This window comes from Pogoniulus pusillus, chromosome 28 (genome assembly GCF_015220805.1).
Source record: "Pogoniulus pusillus isolate bPogPus1 chromosome 28, bPogPus1.pri, whole genome shotgun sequence".
NCBI lineage: Eukaryota > Metazoa > Chordata > Aves > Piciformes > Lybiidae > Pogoniulus > Pogoniulus pusillus.
This window is the reverse complement of record NC_087291.1, coordinates 18,201,925-18,214,588: the sequence shown is the minus strand read 5'-3', so window position 1 is coordinate 18,214,588 and position 12,664 is coordinate 18,201,925. Positions and strand designations below refer to the sequence as shown.

General features: G+C 55.1%; 1 protein-coding gene across 5 annotated transcripts in view; it reads right to left on the bottom strand.

Annotated features, from left to right (window-relative positions):
- ITGA8 (integrin subunit alpha 8) overlaps window positions 1-12,664 on the bottom strand; it is a 73,263-nt gene that overhangs the window by 45,095 nt on the left and 15,504 nt on the right. For all 5 annotated transcript variants that reach the window (XM_064166881.1, XM_064166882.1, XM_064166883.1 and 2 more), the window contains 6 exons: window positions 12,538-12,582; window positions 11,305-11,348; window positions 10,215-10,271; window positions 9,984-10,036; window positions 4,211-4,416; window positions 3,628-3,819 (listed from right to left, as the gene is read on the bottom strand). In XM_064166881.1, the coding sequence (XP_064022951.1) occupies window positions 3,628-3,819; window positions 4,211-4,416; window positions 9,984-10,036; window positions 10,215-10,271; window positions 11,305-11,348; window positions 12,538-12,582 (597 nt within the window). The remainder of the gene's footprint in view (window positions 1-3,627; window positions 3,820-4,210; window positions 4,417-9,983; window positions 10,037-10,214; window positions 10,272-11,304; window positions 11,349-12,537; window positions 12,583-12,664) is intronic.

Genomic DNA, 12,664 nt, shown 5'->3' with positions numbered 1-12,664 from the left:
TCAGTGGCATTGACTCCAGGGTGGCTGTCTTGAAGTTACTAAGGAAGTGTCCAAACAGGCAGGGGCAGAAAGAAACAGTGCATCATTTATGTTAGCAATTAACTAATTAATCAGCAGCCTTTGGAGAGTGAAGTCACTGCTCTGGGTCACCACACTGCCCAGAGAGCCTGGGTAAAGCATCCTGGGACACCCAGCACACTGCTGGGGGATGTGCCACCAGAAGCAAGCAAGCTTCAGGAGATGAGTGAGTTACTCACTGCCAACCCTGTGCTCAGCTACAAGCAACCATCAGTGCCTCAACAGCTGCCCAGATGTGAGGGTGGAGAACTCACAGCCTCCCAGTGCCTCGGTACAGGCAGAGCAACCAGCTGGGAGTGAGGCACCAGCACCTAGACCATCACAGGCTCCAATCACTCCCTGGGGACCAGCTTTGAACAGCTGCCCAGAAGCCAAAAGAAACAAATTTCTTCCCCATTAACCAGATTGGAGGATTTCTTTTCTTCTGACGAAGATGGAACTGTGCTAAGGGGAAAAGGTAGATAACTCCATCAATCAAATCAAATCAACTGCCACTCTAAACACATGCCTGAGCTGAGGCTGCACTCCCTGCTGCAGGCTCAGAACAGAGCAGAAGAGCCCTAAAAGCCCCAGATTTACTGGTGAGAGGAGTGAGAGCAGCTCAGAACAGAGCAGAAGAGCCCTAAAAGCCCCACATTTACTGGTGGGAGGAGTGAGAGCAGCTCAGAACAGAGCAAAAGAGCCCTAAAAGTCCCAGATTTACTGGTGAGAGGAGTGAGAGCAGCTCAGAACAGAGCAAAAGAGCCCTAAAAGTCCCAGATTTACTGGTGAGAGGAGTGAGAGCAGCTCAGAACAGAGCAAAAGAGCCCTAAAAGTCCCAGATTTACTGGTGAGAGGAGTGAGAGCAGCTCAGAACAGAGCAAAAGAGCCCTAAAAGTCCCAGATTTACTAGAAAGTGGAGTGAGAGCAGCTCAGAACAGAGCAGAAGGGAGCCTCACAGCCCCAGGTTTACTGATGCAGCCCCCCAGCATTCCCTCGGGAGGTGAAGGAGGAAAGCTCTTGGACACCAGCAGGATTGCTCACTGCATCACCTCCTGTGTTTGCCCTAGGCTTGCACTTCCCCATATTATTTGCCTTCTGTTCTCCCTCCTCTTTCCCACAGGAAGCATCCTCCTCCTCCTGTGCTAGTGCTGTGCCATGGTCGTGCTATTTTTACCACTCTGGTTTTGGTGTTGTGAATGGAGGAGGAGGAGGCTGACTGACAGCAAAGCTTCCTTCTATCCTTCTTTGTCAGACCCTCAGGCAGACCTTGAGCTGAGAGATGGGAGGCAAATCTGGTGACAGTAAATGCAGGGGGGCGTGGGGGGTGCTGAAAGAAAACATTCAGGTGCAAAAAGCAAACCCTCTGCCAGAGGAGTGAGCTGCTGGCACGATGTGACCTTCTGCAGGCAGGATGCTCAGTGGAGCCAACAAGGACAAGCACAGCAGCCCCAAGACACCCCACAGTGCAGTTGGCTGCAGCAGCTCAGCAGTGCACACTGAGGAAGTCCAGGACCCAGCACCCAAACTGACCACAGGAAGCTGCCCAGTCCCCTGGGTGGGCTTCTCCTCTCCCTCTTCCCCGCTGTGGCTCGAAGCAGGCCTGAATCTCTGGCTTCCCTCCTCTGTCTCTCCAATCTCAGCAATGTCAGGAATGCCAGCTCCCGTTTCCTTTGGGCTTTGCTGGGGGCCTTCTGGATGCTTCGGGCCGTGTTTGAGGGCTGCAGCTCCGCTAAAGAGCTCCATTGTCCCGAAGGACATCATTAGCAATGGGCAATGAAAGCCTGCTCACAGCAGCAGCAACCATACCCAAACCAAGCGCCAGGACGGTGTCTTAGAGCCCTTTCTTGTGCTAAGGGGATCTCATGGGAGGTTCCTTAGCGCCCTGGGCCAGCTCCTGCTGGCAGAATTGCAGTTTCTGGTGTAAACGCCCTTCCCAGGCCCCCTCTGCTGCTCCTTCAGCCAGCCAGCACAAAATGGTCACAGAGATTCATTGCCTTTGCAGAGCTGCCACTTTTAAAGCCCATGCTGACCCTGAAACACAGCCCAGGCACACTGAAGTGATGCCTCAGGAAGTTTGGGAAGTGGAGACCCTCAGCACTCCCCTGAGGATGAACCTTCCACAGCTTACACAACTGCAGGGTCTGCTGCACAGCCTGGCTGAGGCTGCTGAGCCCTGCTGAAAAGAAGCAGAACAGATCTGCTCTCTGAGGGGAGAGAGTCAAACCAAGCAGACCTAAACCAGCTCCAGCACTCAGACTCTTTAAACCAGCTCCAACATTCAGATGCTCACAGAGAGGCCTCCTCAATTCCTCCCCAGAGAAACTCTGATGCTGCAAGCTCAGTAAATCTGGATGCATGTCAGGTAAACCAAGACAGCAGAACTAAAGGCAACCTAAAAAACACAAGGAAGAGTCCCTGCAGCAGAAGGGAAACATGAAAGAGGAGGAAAGGTCCCAGTGAAGTCTGTGCCTCTGAGCAACCTCTGCATCCTCTGCTTTGCTGGAAGGGATCAAAGCCACCAAGGGTTTATAGAGAGCTCAGCATCCTTTGGACAGCCAAACACAGCTCAGCAACACGACCAAGGCAACTCCTCCTGCCACACAATGTGGCTCCAATTAAGGAAGAATGCCAGGATGAAGGAGCTCAATAAGCTGAGAGCAATGGGCTTGGGGGAGTGAGGGAAAGGGTTAAGCTTTTTATTGGGCAGCTTCACATGTTTTATGTTAATGGAACCAGCCAAAGCCCTTCCTTGCCTTTCTCACCATGTCTTCTGAGAGGAGAGGAGGTATTTGTTTGGTCTGCTCTTAACTCTCAGGACAGCAAGCTAGAACCACCCAAAAATCATAGGAATATCAGGCAGGGTTGGAAGGGATCACAAGGAGCAGCCAGTTCCAACCCCCCTGCCATGCCCAGGGACACCCTACCCTAGAGCAGGCTGCACACAGCCTCAGCCAGCCTGGCCTCAAACACCTCCAGCCATGGGGCCTCAACCACCTCCCTGGGCAGCCCATTCCAGCCTCTCACCACTCTCCTGCTCAACAACTTCCTCCTCACATCCAGCTTTGCTCCATTCTCCCCAGTCCTGTGACTCCCTCACAGCCTCCAACGTCCCTCCCCAGCTTTTTTGGACCCCCCTGCAGATGCTGGCAGGCCACAAGAAGGTCACCTGGAAGCCTCCTCTTCTGCAGCCTGCACAGCCCCAACTCTTTCAGTCTGTGCTCACAGCAGAGCTGCTGCAGCCTCTGAGCATCCTCCTGGCCCTGCTCTGGACACTCTCCAGCATCTCCACATCCCTCTTGGAATAGAGGCTCCAGAGCTGGATGCAGTACTCCAGGTGGGGTCTCAGCAGAGGGGAGAATCACCTCCCTGGCCCTGCTGGCCACACTTCTGCTGTAGCCCAGGCTCTGCTTGGCTCCCTGGGCTGCAAGTGCACACTGCTGGCTCATGTCTCCTGGCAAATGTCTCCTCTTTACTCTGACCTCTGCCTTCCAAGAGGAGCAGTCCAAGTGTGATGCTTTTCCCAGAGAACAGAAGGACAAAGTTCCCTTTCTGATGGGAAAATCTTACCTGGGTAATCATTCTTGTCTACATCCGAGGCTCCTCTCAGGGTGAAGCCAAATCCTGAAGGCATGGACTGTGAGGCCCAGGCTCCACTGAGGACCTGGGAAGGGTTAGGCTTTAACCCCTCGCTGTACCCGTTGTAAATGAGCACCTTCCCTCTTCCGTCCTCCCCTGCGAAGGGTGCACCAACAGCAATGTCTGCAGGGAGGGCAGCAGAGGGCAGAGGAAGAGCAAGGTCAAAAATGGGCACCACCAAAACCCAGCAACAATTCAGCCTCTGCAGGGAGAAAAATAAAGACAGGAGTGGCTCAGGCTGCATCCCTGTGAGAAGCCCACAGCTCTGCACCACCCTGTGGGTTCTGGCTTGAGGGCAAACACAGCAAAGGCCTCTGCTGTGCCAATCTGCCGTGCAGGTAAACCTGGCATGGCTTGGCCCTTGGCATCGGTTTCACCAGCGTCAATTGTCGGCACTCTTTGAGGCAGGCAGATGCCAAAAGGCTGTTTCCAGCCTCTGCACAGACATTCAGCAGCCACTGCTCGTCCCTTTCTAGCTCCAGAGGCAGAGGGGGCTGCCAGGGCTGCCACTCACCCTCGTAGCCGTCTCGGTCCAGGTCTCCCAGGCGCGCGAGGGCACTGCCAAACCTGCCGAAGGCTTCGGCGCCCGTCAGCAGCTGCGCCTCTCGGAAGAGGGAGGCTCCCTCCTGCAGGTACAGGTACACCTGCCCCACTTCTCTGGGCTTGCTCTCAAACTCACGCTCCATAAAGAGAGGGGCACCAACCAAGAGGTCATCCAGGCTGGAACAGGCAAACAGAGAGCAGCGTCACTGGGAGAATGAGTGCCAGAGCACAGCTCAGGCGGCAGGGAGAGAGGAGGATGATCCCCGGTGCAGCCACAGCCAGCCCAGGCAAGGAGGCACTTCTGGGGCTCTCCTCCCAACACTTGGTCAGAGAAGGTCAGAAGGATGCAGCAGGAAGCTGACCCTTAGCACAGCCAGAGCCAGCCAAGGTAAGGAGGCACTTCTGGAGCTCTCCACACAACACCTGGCTTTACTGCAAGTAGCCTCTGAAGGGGCACCAAGCAGTGCTAACTAGCTAGTGACCAAGCAGTCACTAACCCTAACCCCAACCCTAATAACTAACCCAAACCACTAACCCCAACCCAAATCCCTAACCCTAATAACTAATCCTAACTCCAAACCCTAACCCCAACCTCTAACCCTAATGACAAACCCTAACCCCAACCCCTAGCCCTAACCCTAATGACTAACCTTAACCCCAGCCCCTAACCCTAATGCAGGGCCAGCTCAGCTGCTGCTTGCCCACAGCTGTCCACCACAACTCTAAGCTACAGAGCATGGAGATCAGAGAATATCTCCCCTAGGAGCCTTGTAATCACACTGCAGATCTAACATGCTGTACACACTGGGACAAAGTGCTTCCAGAAATGTTCTTTTCCATCAGGTTTTAGAGTGTGTTTCCATGCAGAGTGCCAGGTCACTCGGGAGCAGCTGCTCAGTGGTTTCCAGGTCAGCTTTTACCCCATGGCATCAGTAAGTAAGGAAGGAAGGGAGCAGAGGCTGACCTGACATCAGAGCTGAGATTTTCCTTCCACACTACACATCAAAAGGCCTCCTGCACTAATGGAAGATGTTGGTGGCTGGGGCAGAATGTCAGCTGGAGCAGTTGCCATGGAGCAGCAGCAACAACAGGGATGATGACTGCTGCCTTTTCGCAGGTTATTGGACACAGGACCTGCACTAGAAGCAGCCCCGAGCAGCACTGCCATCAGCCAGAACTCCATTACATCACAGAACAGCTATTCCCAGGAAGACTGGGCCCCCACACTGCTGTGTGCTGCATCAGCTGTGGAGTAAAAAGCTGAGCTTGGCTCCAGGGAGTACTTCACACAGGCTTGCAAGAACAGGGGAAGGCTTTTCTAGAGGTGGGAAGGAGCCAGAAGACTCAGGGCTGGAAAGCAAACACACACTGATGTGCAAGGAGCAGCTCTCTGGGTACCTCCACAACTCTGGTCCTCAAAGCAATGCCCAGGGTGACTAATGTGGTGGCAAGAGATTGGCAGATTATCCAGCATCCACGGTGGCCTAAAATTCCCCCAGCAGAAGGCTAACCCAGAAGAGAGGATTCACCAGGGGGGCACAGAGCAAGCAGCCAGGAGCTGCAGTCTTGTGCAGGGAGCACAGAATCCTGCAACAGTTTGTGTGGGAAGGGAGCTCCAGAGCTCATCCAGGCCAACCCCCTGCACTCAGCAGGGACATCCTCCACCACAGCAGCTTGCTCACAGCCTGCTCCAGCCTCACCTTCAATAGCTCAGCCATAGGGCCTCAACCACCTCCCTGGGCAGCCTGTGGCAGTGCTCCAGCAGCCTCCTGCTGCACAACTTGTTCCTCACCTCCAGTCTCAATCTGCTCTGCTCTCATTCCAAACCACTGCCCTGGTCCTGTCCCTGCAGGCCTTTGCAAACAGTCCCTCTGCAGACTGCTTGCAGCCCCTCAGAGCTGTTAGGTGAGCAGCATCCCTGCTGCAAGTGCACAGTGCTGATTCTTTTTCTGGGGAGGTTTCTTTGCTGGAACAACTTACAGGGACTGCAGTAGATGCCTGAACAGTCCAGGAGCAGGGAGCAGAACCCAGCAGCCAAGATGGCTCATCTGATGGAAGGGGAGAGGAAGGCAGACAGCTAAACTACACTGACCTATCTCTCAGCTGGTTATGGGCACCCACACCAAAGCCTTCCCTTCCTCATCGTTCTGATTCCCCCTTCTCTGTCACTCCTGAGCTCTGCAGGTCGAGAGGAGCTGCCTCAGCAAGTCCTCTGCAGGAGCAAGCCCTCCCTCGGGCAGTTCTGAGGGCCTGGGGTGGTTTGGGTTCACTGCACTGTCACAGCAGTGAACTGCAGGCAGAAAGGAAGGGCTCCTCAGCTGCCCTGCTCACCCTCACCCTCACTGCTGGGTGCTCTCCACATGAGCAGCAAGCAGCTGCTGCCTACCTGCCTGGTGGCCAGCAGTACAGGTCCTGCAGCTTAAAAGCATTCAGACCTGCAGCAGGAAAGGGGGGGACCACTCGTGGGGCTGTGAGGGCCTCTGGAACTGGAATTAGGCATTTTTGTGGGTGAGGGAGGATATTCCACCTGGCTTTCCAAAAGCAGCAGCTGGCACTTACAGAACTGGGGAGCTCTGATTCCTTCCCCAAGGGCCCAAGAGCACAGCAGAAGCTGAAGGCCCTGGAGAGCAACACGAAGCCACAAAGCTGCAGTGCAGCTTGCAGTGGCATTTGGATCTGGCTGCTTGGATTTCTTCCACTGCTGCACTGGGATGCTGCAGTTACCACCAGTTCCACATTTCTTTTTGTTCCAGCCTATTTCTTTCTGCTTCCCTTCTGATAAAAGCCTGAGCTGACCACCTGCTGGGGCTGTAGGCAGTTCCCTTGCATCCTGCCAGGTAATAAAAAGCTGGAGTATGGGAAACGTCAAGAGGTCAAAGCTTAACTGTGGGGAGCTTTGATACAGGCCACATAAAAGAGCAGTAAACAGCTTATCCCACAGGCTTTATGGGACTGCTGCAGCCTAAACCCAGAGTGCTCCACGTTGCCTTCTGCACTAGGAGTGCAGCCTGCAAGCTGATGGCAAAGCTTGGCTGGCTGAGGTTCACTGTGGCTGTCTCGGGATTAGCAGTGGGCAATGGAGGAGCAGCTCAAGCAATGCCCTCAGCTTCCCTCTCCTGCCTACAGCTGGGAAGTGCTGCAGCCAGCACTGCAGGAGCCAGCCTGGCACAGCTGCAGGAGCCAGCCTGGCACAGCTGCAGGAGCCAGCCTGGCACAGCTGCAGGAGCCAGCCTGGCACAGCTGCAGGAGCCAGCCTGGCACAGCTGCAGGAGCCAGCCTGGCACAGCTGCAGGAGCCAGCCTGGCACAGCTGCAGGAGCCAGCCTGGCACAGCTGCAGGGCTGCTGCAGGGAAGCTCCTGAGGCTCACCTCATCTGTGAGCCATGTCCTCAGCCTTATGCCAGCAAAGCTTCATTCCTACCAATCCTTTCAGCAGGTACCTCAGCAGGACTCTTGTACTGTTAAGTGCATTGTTGCCTCCTTTCATAGAACTACAGAGTAGGCTGGGCTGGAAGGGAGCTCCAGAGCTCATCCAGGCCAAGCCCCTGCACTCAGCAGGGACATCCTCCACTACAGCAGCTTGCTCATAGCCTGCTCCAGCCTCACCTTCAAGAGCTCCAGCCATGGGGCCTCAACCACCTCCCTGGGCAGCCTGTGGCACTGCTCCAGCAGCCTCCTGCTGCACAACTTGTTCCTCACCTCCAGTCTCAATCTGCTCTGCTCTCATTCCAAACCATTGCCCTGCTCCTGTCCCTGCAGGCCTTTGCAAACAGTCCCTCTGCAGCCTGCTTGCAGCCCCTGCAGGTCCTGGCAGGCTGCTGTTAGGTCTGCCTGGAGCCTTCTCCTCTGCAGGCTGCACACCCCCAGCTCCCTCAGCCTGTCCTGTCCTAGGGGCAGAGCTGCTCCAGCCCCAGGATCATTTTCATGGCCTCCTCTGGACCTGCTCCATCAGGTCCATGTCCTTCCCGTGTTGAGTGCTCCAGAGCTGGCTGCAGCCCTGCAGGTGAGGTCTGAGCAGAGCAGAGGGGCAGTATCCCCTCTCTCATCTGCTGGCTTTTGCTGCAGCAGTGAGCTGCACAAGGGACCCAACCTGAAGTGGTCATTTCCCTCCTGCTTTCCCCCTCCTCTCTCTGTGTTGCTCTTCCTCCCAGACAAATGTTTCCAGGGCCTCCCTGTGCAGAGCAGCAGAGGCAGAGGCTGCTCAGCTAATCAGACATGTCCATCACGTACAGCTTCTTGGGCTCTGTTTGCTGTGGGATGTTTGGATCTCAGAGAGAGGCATTAGATTTCTTTTAAGATATAGCCTGGGAGACCACACAGGCCTCAGCAGCAGATTACTGACATAAAGTGAGGGCTCAGAGGTACACAGAGCGTCCGAGACCTGCCAGGGAGCTCCATGAGCTGCAGGAAGTAATCTGCACAGGAGAGAGCCTGCTCCAGAGAGGTCCCACAGGAGGCTCCTGGCAGGCTGTTGTAATGCAGATGATGGGTCCCCAGCCCTGCACATGGTGCAAGGCATCGATGGCAGCACTACATCAGTCCTGGCTCTACCAGAAACCCAGGGACTCTCACAGGCGGTGCTGCTGGCACAGAGCCTGTCCTCGGGAAGGTCTGAGCACTCTGAAGCCACCAGGGGAACTCCTGAAGCTGCTCTGTGTTGCTGTGCTGCTCTTGTTTTGGAGCTGCAGTGAGATTTTAGCACCTTTTTTTGTACCCCTCACTCTTCAGAGGGTCACTGACAAGAGGCAGTGATTTAGCCCAGGAAAACTATTTCATGAGCTGCATTTGAGCAGCTAATAAGAAACACTCACAAGAAGAGAATGTGAAGTAGGCACAGTTGAGACAGTTTGCAACAGGCAAGGGTATGTCACAGCTCTACACATAGTCCTGACTCACCTTTGAGCAGGCTTCCAAGGCTTTGAGCTCAGGGATCCTTATCTGCTTGCTAGAGAGCTCGAATCAGAGTGGCTCAGGTTGGAAGGGAACTCAGAGCTCATCTCCTCCACCCTCTGCCGGGGGCAGGGACACTTCTCAACTGAACTCAGCTGCTCATGGCCTCATGCAAGCTGGCCTTGAGCACCCCCAGGGAGGTGTATCAGCATTCACTCACTGAAATCCTGACCTCCTGAAACGTTTCACCAGACTTTGTGAGCCCAGAGTTAGCAAAGGGCTTTGCTCAGCAGTGCCTGAAGTCCTCAGGTGCCACAGGCACGACCCCAGCAGCTGGGCAGGGCTCTTCCCCTGAGCAGAACTCTTTTCCAGGCAAGCACAAAGCCTCTCCTGGCAGCCACAAACACCTCTTGGTCCTCTGGATGAGGCCAATGGGTGGCAAAAAACAGGAGCTGATGGCCTTGGGAAGTTTTGCCCCAGAGGAGTGAAGCTACAAGAGAAGAGTGACCTCCTTGTGAGAGCTGGAGAGGGAACTTCTGACCTTCACCTGTCTCCCCCAGCAGCAGCTAGCAGTGGTTATTCTCTGTGCATCTATTTCCTAAGCCCTGGGATGTTCCTGCTCTGCCACACTGCTTGGAGTGAATGCTCAAGGAAGACCGAGTGAGCCCCAGCAGCTCTGCCAGCACCACTGTGTGCCACTGACAGCCCCACACGAGGCTGCTCGGGCAGCAGAAGAGCAGGGAAGCCAAGAGGAGCAGCTGGGGTGTGAAGCACCTGAAAACCTGCGTTTGGCAGTCGAGATCAGGCCTTGCTGCTGGGGGCATGCAGGGGAGCTGAGCGGCTGCAATAACCTACCCATCACTGTTCACATCAGCTACCGCCACTGTGTACCCAAAGTAAGACGCCATCTGCAAACAAAACACAACGGACAGGCTTTCAGATCACACTGCACCTCCAGAGGGCTCTCCTCCTGCTGAGCCTCTTTGCTTCTGTGGTCGTTAATTCGAAACACCAGAACGTTTCACATGGTCTTGAGGCTGCGCTAATGATGCGACACCCTCCGGAGAGAGGCTCTGCCTCCCTTACCTGCTCACCGGTGAAGTTCTGGATAAAGGTCAGGTCTGAGGAGTTAATGATGGAGACCTGGCAACAGAAAAAGATGGGAAGGTTCAAGCAGACGTGGGGATGCTGCAGCAAAACATCGCTGCAGGCCAGTCTGGTGTGCTGAAGGGGGAGGGGCAAGGGAAAACAGTTCTGTCTCGCCAGAGTCTTCCTGCATGAGCCTGAACACTAAGGCTTTGTGTGAGGCTCAGTGTCCCAAGACCAGAACGGGGGCAAGATTCTTCCCCTTCTCAGTGCACACTGCTCAGCAGTAAGCCCCAGGCTAGCAGAACTAACCACAGCCTCAAAGCACAGCCAGCCAGGTCCATGCACAGACACAGACACACCTCGCTTCAGGGGGCGTCAGAGACACGAGGCATGTGGGGTCCCCCAAAGCAGAGAAGGTGCCTGGGGCTGGGACCTCTGCCTGCCAGACAGCTTAGTGCTGAAACCTTTCCCTGCAAGGTCAGAGCTGCATCCACACCTGCCCAGTGCTGCCTCCTAACTGCACCTCCTGCCTCGCTGCGCGCTGAGGGCGCTGCACATTAGCCCTGGGGAGGGATGTCTGAGCTGGGACTTCTCTCCACTGTGGACACAGCACTGCACATGAGCTATGCCAGGCTTAGGCAGGCAGAGGGGTACTGCTCGTGGTCAGAGCATGCTGGGGATTGCCTGTTGCTAACGGAGTTCAGAAGGGACTAAGCACTTAATAGAACCACAGAACGGGTTAGGTTGGAAGGGACCTCAAGCACCATCCAGTTCCAACCCCCTGCCATAGCAGCGACACCTCCCACTAGAACAGGCTGCCCAAGGCCTCATCCAACCTGGCCTTGAACACCTCCAGGGAGGGAGCAGCCACAACCTCCCTGGGCAGCCTGTGCCAGTGTCTCCCCAGCCTCACTGTACCCAAAGCTCAGGGCAGCAAGGTGAGCCTGAGGGTGAAAGTCAGGGGCAGCTCTCTCTGATTATGAAGTTTAGGACACAACAGAAAGCACAGCACAGCCTTTGACCTCGCACAGAGCCTGACAGCTTCTCACTCCAAAACAAAAGACACAATGTGGGTTCCAGTACATACATAGCCAAAGTTCTGTGCTCCCCTTGGGACTCCAGCAACCAGCTCTGCAAGGAGAAATGACCAACAGTGAGCTGCTTCTGCTGCCCCAGTGCTGCATGCAACCTCCCCCCCGTGCCACTGAAACCTGCCCAGGCAGCAAATCACACTGCTGAGGGCTGGCTGTGCCACAAGCACCTGCAAACCACTTTTGAGACCGTGAGCACAGTCAGTCAGTGCACAGCAGATCTGAGCTGCTCAATCCACTCCCCCAGGGATCTCTTTCTGCTCTGGCACAGCACAGTCACAAAACCCTCTCAGCTTGTTACCTGCCAGCTGTGCATTGATGGGGCCACAGTCACTTGTGGCATCACACAGAGGGCACAGAAGCTAAACACAGCTGTCCTTACAAACACTCTTGGTCTAGGGGAGATGAAAGCAGCAATGAAGGACTGAAGAGGACAATTGCTGGGTCAGCCAACAATGCCATGCTTTGTGCCAGTTACTCACAAGGCTGATGTGAGAATCAGCCAGCACAAACATGTAGAAGCTCTCCCTCCAGCCCATGTTTCAGTAAAAGCAGTTCAATTCCTCTGTCTCCTGCTGTTAAATGGAAGGCTCAGGGAAGGGGAGCAAGCCCAGGGAACTTGTTCTCACTGTTGATGCCTCTGCAGGAGAATATGAGGTATGAAAAGCATCAGCTAATGCACTGTCCCAGCCAGCTCAGCCTTACAGGCAGATAGACTGCAGCTTGGGAAGCTCTCCCAGAGCCAAGAGCCAGGGCTCTGTCCAGAAACAGCTCACTGTTATTTCCTGGAGCTCTCTGTAGGCAGCCAGAAGTCTGCTTTCAGTACACAGGGACCCGTCTGAGCCACACTGCATTGCCCAGCCAGGTGCAGAGCTCCAGCAGGCTGCCTGCAGGGGAAGTACTTCGAGTCTGGCCTGGGAGGCTGCACAGAACAACACTGTTGGCTCCACTCATCACTGCTGGGCACCAAACCTGCTGTGTGAAGTGAGCCTGGAGAGTCCACCTGCCCTGTTCTCATGGCCCTGCAGATGCACAGGCACAATGCTGTAAGAGATTCAGACTTTGGGTGAACTTCTGCTCTATCATGCTAGACCTTCTGAGGAACCATCTGCCTGCCAGGCAGCTGGAGCCTCCCCAGCATTTCAAGTGTACCTAAGCTGCATTCCTGTGCAGAGCCCCAAGAGGTAGGAATCTCATAGGTGCAAAGAGTTAGCCTTGCAGCTTCTTACCTTGTTCAGAATCCCCAGTGAACTCCCCAGCAGCCACTGAGTATCCTGTTGGAACACAGGTCACAAGCAAAGCACTTAGAATCACAGAATCAGGCAGGTTGGAAGAGAGCTCCAGGCTCAGCCAGCC